The sequence below is a fragment of the Cydia splendana genome, chromosome 26 (genome assembly GCF_910591565.1).
Source record: "Cydia splendana chromosome 26, ilCydSple1.2, whole genome shotgun sequence".
NCBI lineage: Eukaryota > Metazoa > Arthropoda > Insecta > Lepidoptera > Tortricidae > Cydia > Cydia splendana.
In genome coordinates, this window is record NC_085985.1 from 10,209,430 (window position 1) to 10,224,204 (window position 14,775).

Genomic DNA, 14,775 nt, shown 5'->3' on the forward strand with positions numbered 1-14,775 from the left:
ACGGGACCGCCGAAATAGGGTACGTTCCTACTAGTCAAATCAGTTACTTTTTTAGAACTGCAAAACGATTTGCTAATATGAAATTTATATGAAAACTGCACAAGTGACGTCACGGTCAAGTTGCCTACTTTTTTTAGTTCTATCCGATTGATTAAATAGAAACTATACCAAAAAATGCCTGCTGTCTATTATTTATTTTATTTTATTAGTCAAATAAGTAACACACCATTACAGTATAACCAAGGCACTGTGAAACTACAAAATAAAATATGTACAATACAAAGAAACAATACTTATACATGAAAACAAAATACAAGATAAACATTGGAAAGCGTGGCTCCGTTGCGTCACTTGACTTGATCTATGTTTTTCTAATAATTATCTGGTGCTTTATTTAGTGCATGGTGTGAAATAGGGAGTGTTACTGCAATGTTCTGCCGCCAGAGTGCAGCACTAATTTGTTTAGTAAACCATAGAGTAACTTGCCTTGAACAGTTTTTTGACAAGTTTTTACTATGACATTGATGAATCGAGGCGGTTTGTTTACAGGTGGCCTACCGCGAAACGCGAAAATCGAAATTTCGTTATCTGCCTCTCTATCGATCGTATAAGCAAGAGTGATAGAGAGGCAGAAACCGAACTTTCGACTGTCGTGTTTCACGGTAGGGCATGTGATTGTGTTAGTGACGCCCTCTACGCAGAGTTTTGCGTAATATTCCCTATTATGTTAGTAAACTAAATTTTCTTTTAAAATCAAGTTACGTAAACACCTCTCTAACTCGCTTAAAGATAAATGATCCGCATTTTACTTGTATTCCATGGTTTATGGTTTTATGGTTTAAGAACTTTATTCTCAAAAATAATTTACAAAATTCGCTTACTTGAGAATACAATTTTTATAATATATCTTAGGACTAACAATGGAAAATAAATAAGTAATAATTAAGTACACAACATTAGTTTGGTATTCTTGGGTACATAACATAATATAACATATTTGTTTATGTATGTATGTATGCATGCATGTTTGTATATATGTAAGTTTATATTGCTATTATCTTTATATGTGTAAGTCTATAATTAGAATATTGTTTAGAATAACCTGATTTGTGATTCATAATTCTTCTCGTTGTCTACAATCCTGCACTAAGTTTTCTGTTTGACCCAATGGTTGACTGGTAGAGAATGCCTCAAGGCATTAAGTCCGCCATTTGTACATTTTGTTATCGTGCAATAAATAAATAAAATAAATGAACATTGTGACCTTGACGTCGACAGGTGCGGTTGGAGTCGATCGGCGCCGAGGACATCGTGGACGGCAACCCGCGCCTCATCCTCGGGCTGGTGTGGACCATCATCTTGCGCTTCCAGATCCAGGAGATCGAGATCGATGTGGTGAGTCTAAAGTCTTGGATGGAACTACGAAGAGTCGAACTTTTTATTGATCAAAACCAAAATAAATCCGCGAAAAGATCAGTCAGTCAATCAGTGCTAAAACCCGTTATACTTACTTGCATATTTTTTACATGCAATTAATGATCCCACCCTCCCACCGCAAAAGTAAATACGCAAATAAATATAACAAATCGCCACCTAAAGAACAATACTCGACACGTGTTTCGTCTCTCTACGAGGCATCTATCGTTTATTTTATTGTTTCTTCATTATGTGTAGTTTATATAAATTATGTAGAAATCGCAGAGTGAGCCACGCCCGACGATACTCGTTCATGACTCAAAGAGGCAATAGAGGCATGCAATATTTTTAAAAATAGAGGATAACACTTTAAATCTATGTACAGGACGAAGAAAATGAATCCTCCGAAAAGAAGTCGGCCAAGGACGCCCTGCTGCTGTGGTGTCAACGCAAGACGAGCGGCTACCACGGAGTCCACATCCACAACTTCTCGGACTCCTGGCGTTCTGGGCTCGGGTTCAACGCCCTCATACACGCGCACAGGTTACCTTGACACCTTGACCTTTAGACTAGCGGCTACCACGGAGTCCACATCCACAACTTCTCGGACTCTTGGCGCTCTGGGCTCAGGTTCAACGCCCTCATACAGGCGCACAGGTGACCTTGACCTTTAGACTAGCGGCTAGGCTACCACGGAGTCCACATCCACAACTTCTCGGACTCCTGGCGCTCTGGGCTCGGGTTCAACGCCCTCATACACGCACACAGGTGACCTTGACCTTTAGACTAGCGGCTACCAAGGAGTCCACATCCGCAACTTCTCGGACTCTTGCCGCTCTAGGCTCGGGTTCAACGCCCTCATACAGGCGCACAGGTGACCTTGACCTTTAGACTAGCGGCTAGGCTACCACGGAGTCCACATCCACAACTTCTCGGACTCCTGGCGCTCTGGGCTCGGGTTCAACGCCCTCATACACGCACACAGGTGACCTTGACCTTTAGACTAGCGGCTACCAAGGAGTCCACATCCGCAACTTCTCGGACTCTTGCCGCTCTAGGCTCGGGTTCAATGCCCTAATACACGCGCGCAGGTGGCTTTCACACTGTGACCTTGACCTATTCATGAATAATATGATCTTCATAGACTTAAATTTAACCTGCGTCGGTAGCACGGTCGCATTTTATCGTCTGTCACCATGGCTGTCACGTTCTAACAAGCATATGTAAGTGCGAAAGTGTCAGGCATAGTGACAGGCGATAAAAATGGCAAAAATGCAGCAATGCGTCCACCGCAGACATCGACAAACAGGATAACTTATTTGGGATTTACAATGTTTAGATTATCATGTCTTAAATGTTTGTTAAAACTTCATTGCACGAAACTCGAGAGTTGTGTATAAGTATATATAGTATTTTTCAATTGAAGTAGGTACCTTATACCTAAGTACCCGTTGTCTATTACCCATAGTGGGTCTCTATTGTTTCCCAAATAGTTTTAAGTCATAATGTATTGTTCGCCCGCATTTTCGTTAGTCATAATTTATTTGGTTCAGAAACGCGTCACATTTCAAGATTGCCATAAAACAAACCTAACCTAACATATCTATAGGATAACCTTACGAAAATCCTGAAAAATTAACGGTTTTTAGTTTTATGACTAAATTATAATATGACAAAAAATACATTATGACTTAAAACTTTATGGGAACCAAAGGGAGTACCCAATAGTACAATCTTTACTTAGTTTTGCTAAGTCGATCAGTGTAATTTATTTATATTTATCCTGCCTGTGAAGCCGATGGTCCTGGGTTCGAATCCCAGTAAGGGCATTTATTTGTGTGATGACATAGATATTTGTTCCTGTGTCATGGTTGTTTTCTATGTATTTAAATATGTATACATATTATATATCGATATATATAATATGTATACATACTTAAATACATACGATACAACGATGTTGTCTGAGTACCCACAACACAAGCCTTCTTGAGCTTACTGTGGGACTTGGTCAATCTGTGTAAGAATGTCCTATAATATTTATTTATTTATTTATCTTGTAGGCCGGACCTGTTCCGCTGGGCGGACCTCCCAGTCCAGGACCACGTGGAGACCCTCAACCACGCCTTCGAGGTCGCGCACAAGAACCTCGGCATCCCCAAGCTGCTTGATGCCGAGGGTAAGTCATTGTAGTCATTGTCATCTTGTAGGGATCTGTTCCGCTGGGCGGACCTCCCAGTCCAGTGGAGACCCTCAACCACGCCTTCGAGGTCGCGCACAAGAACCTCGGCATCCCCAAGCTGCTTGACGCTGAGGGTAAGTCATTGTAGTCATTGTCAAATGAGTTGAAAGTGCTGAAACTGAGTTGATGCTATACAGTCAGCAGCAGAAGTTGCTAAGCGGGCGAGGTGTTCAAAATCACCTTGACACGCTCGTATTCTCTTATCAATAAAGTCGCGTCAAGATAATTTTGAACAACTCGCCCGTTAGCAACTTCTGCTGCTGACTGTACAATATCGGATCGAGTTTTTTTTTCTTTGTTTTTTTTGTTAACATTTGTTTCACTAAAGGGAACACCTTAGGCCTCTTGTCCACGGCACGGTTTGACCACGGTACGGCGTGTCAGCGGCGCCGTGGTCGAACCGTGCCGAGCAACACGACGCGGTAAAGGATGATTCACGTTAGACCGGGTCGTGTCCGGGCAGGAGCTTCTGGCGCATCGTTTTCTATGGAAAGCATCACGTGATCGCCTGCCATGTCATAGAAAAGTAAGCGCCGGAAGCTCCGGCCCGGACATGGCTTGTTCTAACGTGAGTCATCCTTTAAACATCGGACGGCACAACGTACTACTCAGTTGTGAAGGACTGAAACGTGCCTCCGGCGCCGTGTCTAGACGCGGTTTAAAAACCGCGGATTGTTACGGCAAAAAGACGTGTGCGTAATACTCTTTCTACAGGCTGATTTACGCCGCGCGAACTCGCGTGCGATTTTAGTTACATTGCGGACTGTCGGTTACGTCCAATTCAACCGACCGATCAAAAACCGCAATGTAATGAAACTCGCATGCGAGTTCTCGCATCGTCTAAATGAGCCCTACTACTTGCACCTTACAGCACAAAGGCGGACTAAATACCACAGTAGAACAACTGTGTGTAAGGTGAACTAAGTTTAACTTCCCATGAAATAAAACGATTGAAACGGATTATATCGCGTATATTGAATTCATACTACATCCCGACGTTTCGAACCCTTTACAGCGTTCGTGGTCAACGGGTGACGGGTGGATATAATCCGTTTCAATAGTTTTATTTCATGAGTAACTATCGCGGTAACCGAAGACAATATTTTGTCCCCCATGTTACAAATCTTTCCTTCTATTATGTTATTTATAAAAGCGTCATGTTGTATAAGGTACCAATCATTTTCTCTCTCCTACTCTCTATTGTCCTCAACAGTTGCCTTTTCTCTCCTACTCTTTTTAACACTTCTTCATTTGTGGTTCTCTCTGTCCATTTGATCTTTTCCATTCTCCGCCAGCACCACATTTCAAACGCTTCTAGTTAGTTCCCTGTCTTTTTGTGTCATGGTCCATGCTTCGCATCCATAGAACGCTATGCTCCATATAAAACTGGGTATAGAAGGAAAGATTGCAGGCAAGAGAGGAAGGGGAAGGCCGAGGATAAGCTACATAACACGAATAAAAGAAAAGGTAGCTGTAATGTCGTATAAGGAAATCAAGGAGGCGGCCCTGGATAGAGTCAAACGGAGAGAGCGACACCGACAAGAGTCTAACTAAGTCTTATATTTATGATGATGTTTCAGATGTGGACATCAACCGGCCCGACGAGAAGTCGGTGATGACGTACGTGGCCAGCTACTACCACACGTTCGCGCGCATGAAGAACGAGCAGAAGAGCGGACGCAGGATCGCCAACGTAAGTTTTTATCAATTATATTTAGTACATACAATACAATACAATACAATACTCTTTATTGCACACCTCACATACACGTAGTTTACAATAAATGAACAATAACATAAACAGAGACAATAGAGGTAACAACAGGCGGTCTTATCGCTACATACTTACTTAACTAGTACAAAATAAATTTAAAATTAAAACAACACTCTTTTTATGCAACGAAAATTAATTGTCTTCAAAATAGCCTCATTTCGCTTTGATACACAAACGCAAACGTTTGTTAAAATTTTCCACGAAATGCCGCAGCTCCTCGAAGCATATTTTGTCCCATTCTTTGGTAAGTGTTGCATTAAATTATCTTTGCACCACTCCTTTTTTTCCCGGATTCATAAGTTCAAAAGAGTGGCCACCCTACTCGCCTGATCTAAATCCAATGGATTATAGTTTGCGGTCAATCTTAGAGACAAGGGCCTGTGCTACTAAACACAAAAGTGTAATCGCTCTAAAAGCAATACTTACCAAAGAATGGGACAGAGAAACAAAAGATAGACAAAATTGTCCACTGTCTGGAGGCCCAACGCACCAGTGTCACCAGCGAGTGCCAACTTCCCAGTTCTATCTAGAATAGTCGTACAACTGTTTAAAAAATTTACGAATTGGCATAAAGAAGCGGTGGTGGCCGAGTGGATATGACGTCCGACTTTCAATCCGGAGGTCGCGGGTTCAAATCCTGGCTCATACCAATGAGTTTTTCGGAACTTATATAGGAACTATCATTTGATATTTACCACTAGCTTTTCGGTGAAGGAGAACATCGTGAGGAAACCTGCATAGTGCATACATCTGTGAAGAAATTCAAAGGTGTATGTGAAGTCCCCAATCCGCATTGGGCTAGCGTGGGGACTATAGCCCAAGCCCTCTCGCGCATGAGAGGAGGCCTGTGCCCAGCAGTGGGACGTATATAGGCTGAATTAAGGTTATTATATACTCTTTATTCATTTCTCATCTTAATATTATTATTATATAGATAAAAAGAAAAGGGGTAAAAGATGTCATTAGGAATTAGGCTGACGATATTAAATATTCATTTTCAAATTTCAGATCATTGGCCAATTGATGGACTGCGATGGTCGCAAGGCGGAGTACAGCCGCCTCGTCACCACGCTGCTCGAGTGGATCCGGCTCAAGATCGAAGAGTTGAACGGCCGTGAGCTGCCCAACTCGTTGGACGGCATCCAGAGGCTGCTGCTGGCGTTTAAGCAGTACAGGACAGTGGAGAAACCCCCCAAGTAAGTACTCCAGTGGATCCGGCTCAGGATTGAAGAGTTGAACGGTCGTGAACTGCCCAACTCACTGGACAGCATCCAGAGGTTGCTGCTGGCGTTTAAGCAGTACAGGACTGTGGAGAAACCCCCCAAGTAAGTACTCGAGTGGATCCGGCTCAAGATCGAAGAGTTGAACGGTCGTGAACTGCCCAACTCACTGGACGGCATCCAGAGGCTGCTGCTGGCGTTTAAGCAGTACAGGACTGTGGAGAAACCCCCCAAGTAAGTACTCCAGTGGATCCGGCTCAGGATTGAAGAGTTGAACGGTCGTGAACTGCCCAACTCACTGGACAGCATCCAGAGGTTGCTGCTGGCGTTTAAGCAGTACAGGACTGTGGAGAAACCCCCCAAGTAAGTACTCGAGTGGATCCGGCTCAAGATCGAAGAGTTGAACGGTCGTGAACTGCCCAACTCACTGGACGGCATCCAGAGGCTGCTGCTGGCGTTTAAGCAGTACAGGACTGTGGAAAAGCCCCCAAAGTGAGTGTGTGATGTAGTGTGACGTTTATTATAATTAAGATCGAAGAGTTGAAGGGACGAGAACTGCCCAATTGTGATTATTTTAATTTCGGGATAAATACAGTCATAATAATTCAAACATGTCCAAAAAAATTCGGGATGATTAGGACTAAGGATCTTCCTCTTCTACTACACTTCCCTACAAGGATTGAGGGTATTCAACATACAAACCTATATCTTTTTTTTGATTTGTTGAATAAAAAAACAATGTTAATCTTTTTATTCGGTTTGTAGTACTAAAATTATTTACATACCCACTTCAAGGACGACTCACGTTAGACCGGGCCGTGTCCGGGCCGGAGCTTCGTTTTATATGGAAAGCATCACGTGGTCATCTGTCATGTCAAAAGTAAGCGCCGAAAGCTCCGGCCCGGACACGGCCCGGTCTAACGTGTCATCCTTCACCCAGCTTAGTGTCCTCTAATTACTAAATGTAATGTAATTACTAAATGTGACTTTCGGCGGATCTTATATTTCTGCCTTAGAGCATTTAGTAACTGGAGATATCATAGCTGTCATTTTCTTTACGAAACAGTCTGCCGATTTTTGCGGGGGAGGGGACGTCAAATGTATTGCTATGTAACGTCACGTACAAATAGCCATGTCAGTCCATACAAAAGTTTGCACAATTGTGCAAGTTTTTCGGCAGAGGGGTAAGCTCTTAATGGCCACTCCAGTTATTAAATGCTCTAAGATTTGTGCATTAAAGTTATCTGATCGTCACACAACTGTATGGACGACGACATATTTTGCAAACCTGATTAGAATGTATTTTGATTTGTTTGTACAGGTACAAGGAGCGTTCCGAGATCGAAGCCCTATACTTTGATATCAACACGATGAACAAGAGTTTGGTGGGAGAGGCGTGGGCTCCACTAGAGGGGCAGCTGCCACAAGACCTGGAGCGCGCCTGGCAGCGCCTCGAGCAGGTACCAACTATACTGGCACTGGGATAGCAGGATGGTGCAGCAGAACAAGTTTAGGGTCCCAAGATACAGGCTCGGCATAGTTCAGGGCTCGCCAGACGTCCCGATATGTATGGTTTGGTTGTCAAATAAACATTTTTGTATGTGACTGACCATATACTCGTAAGATGTTCGTGAAAAGACTGTCATTGAATTCTGGTACTTGCCCTTTTGATCAATAAAATCTACTCGTGTCTGTGTAACCCAAAAAATCTTTAGATTTCAACGAAGTATTTCAAGCTCTAACTCTTCACGAGACATTATTTTTCTATTCTGTATAAAATTACTATTCTAGACTCTAGACTCTCTAGAGTGTTTCGATCGGTATTAGCACTCGCCTGTCGGCTCGAATCGAAGTAATGTGTTGTTTTTTGGTCTCGTTACACAATACCCACTTTTATACAACGGCCTCCTAGCCTAGTCGGTAGTGACCCTGCCTACAAAGCAGGAGGTCCCGGGTTCGAATCCCGGTAAGGGCATTTATTTGTGTGTTTAACACGAACATTTGTTCCTGAATTATGGATTTTATCTATGATCTAAGGGTTTAGGCCCATGTCTACAGATTCCCAATTCTACAGATTCTCTAATCTACGGATTCCCGATTTAACAGATAACCAATTATACAGATTTTCAATTTAACAGATAACCAATTATACAGATTCCCAATTCTACATAATTTGAATTTTACAGAATCTTAATTCTACATATTCACAATTCTACAGATTCCCAATTCTACATAATTGAAATTCTACGAAATTTCAGTTCTACATATTCACAATTATACAGACTCCTATTTCCACTAACTCCCAATTCTACAGATTCCCAGTCAAACAGATTTCCAGTCCTACAGATTCCCAATTCTACAGATCTGTAAAATTGAAAATCTGTAGAGATAGAAATCTGTAATAGAAATCTGTAGAACTGGGCCTAAACCTATTTAGATAGGTATGGGTATATATTTACAAGCTTTGTTTAGTGTGTGGCTAGATCGATCTGTGTTATATAGTCGGTGCCCTATTGATATTCCGAAAAAAAATACGCCGATTTTTGTTTCGCCGACAACGATTCGCAGACGGGTTGTTTAGCAGAGTAACGATTCGCCGAATCTCGTTACGCATAATAGTCGTTTGCGAGAGTAGTCAATAAGCAGAACATTGATACGCATATTTACTATTCGTAGAATAATCATTTAGTAACTGTCATAATTACCCGAGAAACCATTGGTCGAAACACAATAGGTCGAATGTTCATTTGGCATTAATATTGAATGTTCGTTTTTTTAGCATTAGAAATAAGGTAAACAATCTTGACGTGTCTTTTAATTGAAAAACTCTTTTTAAAAATAAGTCATGGCAAATATGTAACATTCACGAATCTAATACGATCATTTATATTCTTCTGCTTTCATAAGTAATACTTAGTTACTGATTTTTAAAAAGCGTTTTTCAATTAAAAGACATGTCAACGTCGCTTACCTTCTCTCTAATGCTAAAAAAAATTATAAAATAAGGTGAGATTTCAATTATTGATGAAGTGCACCTGATGATGATGATTGTTGATGATAATGATGATGATTTTTTTAAAGTAGTATGTTTAGCGATTACTCCAGCACCCATGGTCCGATTTGAGTTATTCTTTTTTTGTTTGAAAAAAGTTACCCGCGAGGTATTCCCATAATAATTTTAGTTCTGATCTGATCGGAACCCCTAAATTTTTAAAGGCATTATGATTTCGGTATTTTCTAAAGTAACTCAAGCATTTCCTCCTGAAATCCACCAATTTCATGAAGTGCAACTGTAGCCTTACCACGAGTTTGACACTACATATTCGCTAACTTCTTCGTAACTTTATATACATATACTTAACGCATTTACTTAAAAAATGATAATATTTTATTTCATTCTTTTGTTTCGAAAATAACGACTTATATGTAAAATGTGAAACGTTATTCGACTAAACATTGCTTAAACGAAACGATTACTCTGCCAAATGGAAATCGTCCAATAATCGTTCTGCGAATTTACACAGAAGCAAACTGAACGGTATGTGAACCAAGAGTCTACGTAACGTTAGTTGACCAGAAGTTACATTGACAAATAAATGACTCTGCGAAACGATGTTCGGCGAATCGTTGTCGGCGAATCGATGATCTGCTAAAAGTTTATCGGAGAATCATTAGGTACCCATATAGTCCCCGGCATTGACATAGATATCTAGTCTGGCTGTATAGGGACTGGCTTTACGGGCAATAATAATGAGGCATGACAGGGGCCAGTACAGCGGTGTGAAACCGCTACAACGCGATTGGTTGAAGAGTTCGCATCACGCGCGCGATTGGGTGATGAGTTCGCATTACGCGCGCTATTGGTCGCAACTAGTTGCGTTAGACTGCACGATTGGCTCGAATTCGTGAGTAACACCGCTGAACTAGTACCATTTTTAGTGCCCGTAAGGCCCGTCCTTAGATATTATACGTCAATGGTCCCCGGATATGTATATATTAATGAGTTGGTCCGCAGGCGGAGCACGCGCGCGAGATCGCGCTGCGCACGGAGCTGCTGCGCCAGCAGAGGCTCGAGCAACTAAACTACAAGTTCAACACCAAGGTAACTCCACACACACGCACACACACACACACACACACACACACACACACACACACACACACACACACACACACACGCACATAAAAGTCGTGCTCAACTTTCATAAACTTGTCTTCTTTATAAACTGAAATAAATGTCATATACTTCTTCTTCTTTTCGTGTCGAGGTTCCTTTTTTTTATACGATGGATGACCAAGGCCTCCAGTGCATAAGTGTAACTCTTTTACACCTGCGCTGCCCGAGACTTGTACCCTTATTCACTGGAGCCACAGAATTATAATAAAGACATCGTGTGCGTGGAATTAGTGACAGCAGCTAAAGTAGGTATAGCGCCTGGATAATGCTAATAGCAATCATTCAATTCGCGCATTGGTTACTTCAATTATTAGGCAATTCATTAACTCTTTCAATTCCACCCCCCTTTGCACTTTCTTGAGGGATGATTTCCGACATAAAAACTATCCTATGTTCTTCCCCGGGACTCAAACTATCTCTATACCAAATTTCAACTAAATCGGTTCAGCAGTTTAACCGTTAAGAGGTAACAGACAGACAGACAGACAGACAGTATTAGTATGGATTAGAGCCCTCTAAATTGAAAAAATGCCCCATAACGAAAATATACTGCAAAAAAATACTGGCGTCACAAATTGGTATTCTTGCGTCCGCACCCCATTTTATCGGTAATATCGGTCATAATCGGCGGTTGAATTCGGCGAGCCAAATTAGCGTTTACGTCCGCACGGCCTGATTCGATCGGACAATTTAATCAAATTGGCGAAAAATTGACTCGTCTGGACACGCCTTTAATTATGAAAGATATATATATTGTATGTTATGTTGACAGTCGGTGCTCCGCAAGGGGTACCTGAAGGAGATGATCCAAGTGCTATCGGACCCCCGCTACGGGTCCAACCTGGCGCAGGTGGACGCCACGGTCAAGAAGCACGAAGCCATCTCCGCAGACATCCTCGCCAGGTACTAACACCAACACTCTTAACTCTCCATGGATTTTATGCATTTTGTAATAAGGTTTACCCACGGACAGTTAACAGTGCGGGCGATGATACGCTTCGCTATACACGATGATTTTTAATCGGTGATCAGGAACATTTTTTTCTAACTCAGTAATTGATGTAGATCACGTTGAAGTCGTAATTACATGGAAAGAAACTTGTTTTTATTGTCATAATGTTAATTATTAGATCAATTTTATCCTAATATCCTTGTCACCCTACTAATCGGTAACTATGAGTTATAGCCTCTTTACAAACTTAATGGCAATTGATAATTTATGAGTAATAACTTGTCATTGCCATTGTCATATGCATATTAACTTAATGTTAAATATTAACATGTTGCTATATGTGAGATCCTATAATTGGCTCTGTGTCACTATTGATGTTGTTATTAGCATAGTTATAGCTGTTGGTTCTCCATGTAAAAAAAAAAAACAAAAAAAAAATATAAACAAAGTCATAGATCTGTCAAATTTCCAGCCATATCGATGGCACTTGACGTATCGTAGTCAGGGATGTTACGGAGCTCCGGTTCCGTTTCCGTTAAGGCGGAACTTCCGTTTGGTATTACACATCCGTTTCTGTTCCGGTTCCGTTATGTTTGAAACGGAAGTTATAACGGATGTCAATGCTTCGCGCGGCGGCGGCGTACATCAAAAACAAACGTTCATACCAGTCATTCGCTCATCGCCCCGCTTGCCACGTGCTACGCTTATTTGTTGTTTGTTTGTATACTTTGTTTTATTCGTGTTATTAAAATTAAAATCGTATGTGTTCTGTTGTATACTGACTGTGTGTAGTGTCACAGAATAAATAATAGTACTGGGTACTGAAGACTCACTCTCTAACAAAACGCGTCTGTTACGATCAGCACAGATATGGCCGCTAGGTGGCGACAGCGACACGCGCGGCTTATGGCTTTCCCCAAAATTGGTGTGGAACGGATGTACTTTTAGCTACCTGTAGCAAAGCGACGAAATTGCGGAGTGAGCCACGCGGTAGTGTGTGTGGTGAATGTTAGTGTGTAAAAAAACGCACAATGAAGCCGAAATCAAGTTCGATTTGGAACTATTTTGATGAAGTTAGTGGGGACACGGCTAAGTGTAAACTTTGTCTGAAGGTTTATTCTAGAAAGGGGAAAACGACTACGTCGTTAAAAAGTCAGGCTCCGATCCTGGTTCCGGTTCCGTTTCCGTTTTCGGTTCCGTTACCGTTTTCGGTTCCGTTTCCGTTTTCGGTTCCGTTAAACTAAATTGAAAACATCTGTTTTCGGTTCAGATAAAACCACATCCGTTACATCCCTGATCGTAGTTACTTCATGTAGGATAACCATGTGTTTAGTGGTTATTAGTTTTAATTATGTTTTAACTTTTAATTGATTAAACAATGAGATAATTGCGCGTGACCTAACCTAATAAGTTTAATTTGGGCTAGATATTAATATTTTTCTACTCCTGATCACCGATTAAAAATCATCGTGTATACATTGAGATTTGATACAATTAGCGTACGGATGTGGAGCCCCTCCCCTCACTCCTTGAGTTCACGCTTTTGTGTGCGATATGTAATCTTTAATACTACCGTTGGTTTGTGTGACTTTTGCAGGGGGTAGAGGGAGAGAAAAACATAAACATAAACACAAACAAACACAACACATCTTCAAACTATTTTCATTTTAAGTGAATAAGGAAGAAACCAATTCGGTTGTATCCATACTTTTTTAAATATTTTTTTTATATTTTTTAAGAACAATTATGACTTGAGAATAAAATAAATCAAAATTTTAATGAGTCAAAATCTAGATCTCCGTGTGACATTATTTATTTACTTTATTTATTTTGAACACAGTTTTACACTGGTACTGTCATTCGTATACGTACATGATTTCCTGGCAATATATTTGTCAAAAGTAACTGTCATTTGACTGCGTTCAGCGACATGTCTGCTCGGAAATAGCCCGACCGGGCATCTGAATCAAATTTTTGACATATATGGCGAATGTATGGAAATTTTACGCAAGTTTACATTTACGATTGAATTTCTCTGTTGCATTTAAGAGGAAGAAGGAAAAAACTGATTAGTCCGGTTTTTTTTATAAGAGATGTGAACGCTAGCGTCTAAACGGTGACTGCATTTTTCGCTGATTTTGCTCTACGGAGTCTTAAATTATTACCACTATACTTAAATTAGTAAGTCCAACTACAAGAAAAGACTGTTTTTTGTAATGAAAATATCTGCGATCCAAAGAAGATCTTGGGCTTCCCTCAACAATGAATGTCACTCCTTCCAATCCTGAGCCATGAACAATCTGATGTTTGTCCAGGACCGAACGCTTCGAGGACCTATCCGCCATGGCGGCCGAGCTGGTCCGCGAGAAGTACCACGGCGCCGACGGCGTGGCCCGCACCGAGCAGGCCGTGCTGGCGCGCTGGCAGGAGCTGCTGGCGCTGCTCGCGCGGCACAGGGCCTCGCTGGCGGCCTTGGCGCGCCTCATGTCGCTGCTGCGCGAGTGCGACACGGTGCGCGGCACGCTGTCCGACATGCAGGTATGTGTGTAGATGTAGAGGTACCACGTCACCGAGCAGGCCGTGCTGGCGCGCTGGCAGGAGCTGCTGGCGCTGCTCGCGCGGCACAGGGCCTCGCTGGCGGCCTTGGCGCGCCTCATGTCGCTGCTGCGCGAGTGCGACACGGTGCGCGGCACGCTGTCCGACATGCAGGTATGTGTGTAGATGTAGAGGTACCACGTCACCGAGCAGGCCGTGCTGGCGCGCTGGCAGGAGCTGCTGGCGCTGCTCGCGCGGCACAGGGCCTCGCTGGCGGCCTTGGCGCGCCTCATGTCGCTGCTGCGCGAGTGCGACACGGTGCGCGGCACGCTGTCCGACATGCAGGTATGTGTGTAGATGTAGAGGTACCACGTCACCGAGCAGGCCGTGCTGGCGCGCTGGCAGGAGCTGCTGGCGCTGCTCGCGCGGCACAGGGCCTCGCTGGCGGCCTTGGCGCGC

At 42.4% G+C, this 14,775-nt stretch overlaps 1 protein-coding gene across 1 annotated transcript in view; it reads left to right on the plus strand.

Moving 5' to 3' along the window:
* The window catches only part of LOC134803416 (spectrin beta chain, non-erythrocytic 2), a 170,653-nt gene that overhangs the window by 23,310 nt on the left and 132,568 nt on the right, over positions 1–14,775 (plus strand). The window contains exons 5-13 of the mRNA XM_063776235.1: positions 1,279–1,395; positions 1,802–1,959; positions 3,480–3,595; positions 5,239–5,351; positions 6,441–6,628; positions 7,974–8,112; positions 10,668–10,754; positions 11,602–11,732; positions 14,097–14,319. Of these exons, the coding sequence (XP_063632305.1) occupies positions 1,279–1,395; positions 1,802–1,959; positions 3,480–3,595; positions 5,239–5,351; positions 6,441–6,628; positions 7,974–8,112; positions 10,668–10,754; positions 11,602–11,732; positions 14,097–14,319 (1,272 nt within the window). The remainder of the gene's footprint in view (positions 1–1,278; positions 1,396–1,801; positions 1,960–3,479; positions 3,596–5,238; positions 5,352–6,440; positions 6,629–7,973; positions 8,113–10,667; positions 10,755–11,601; positions 11,733–14,096; positions 14,320–14,775) is intronic.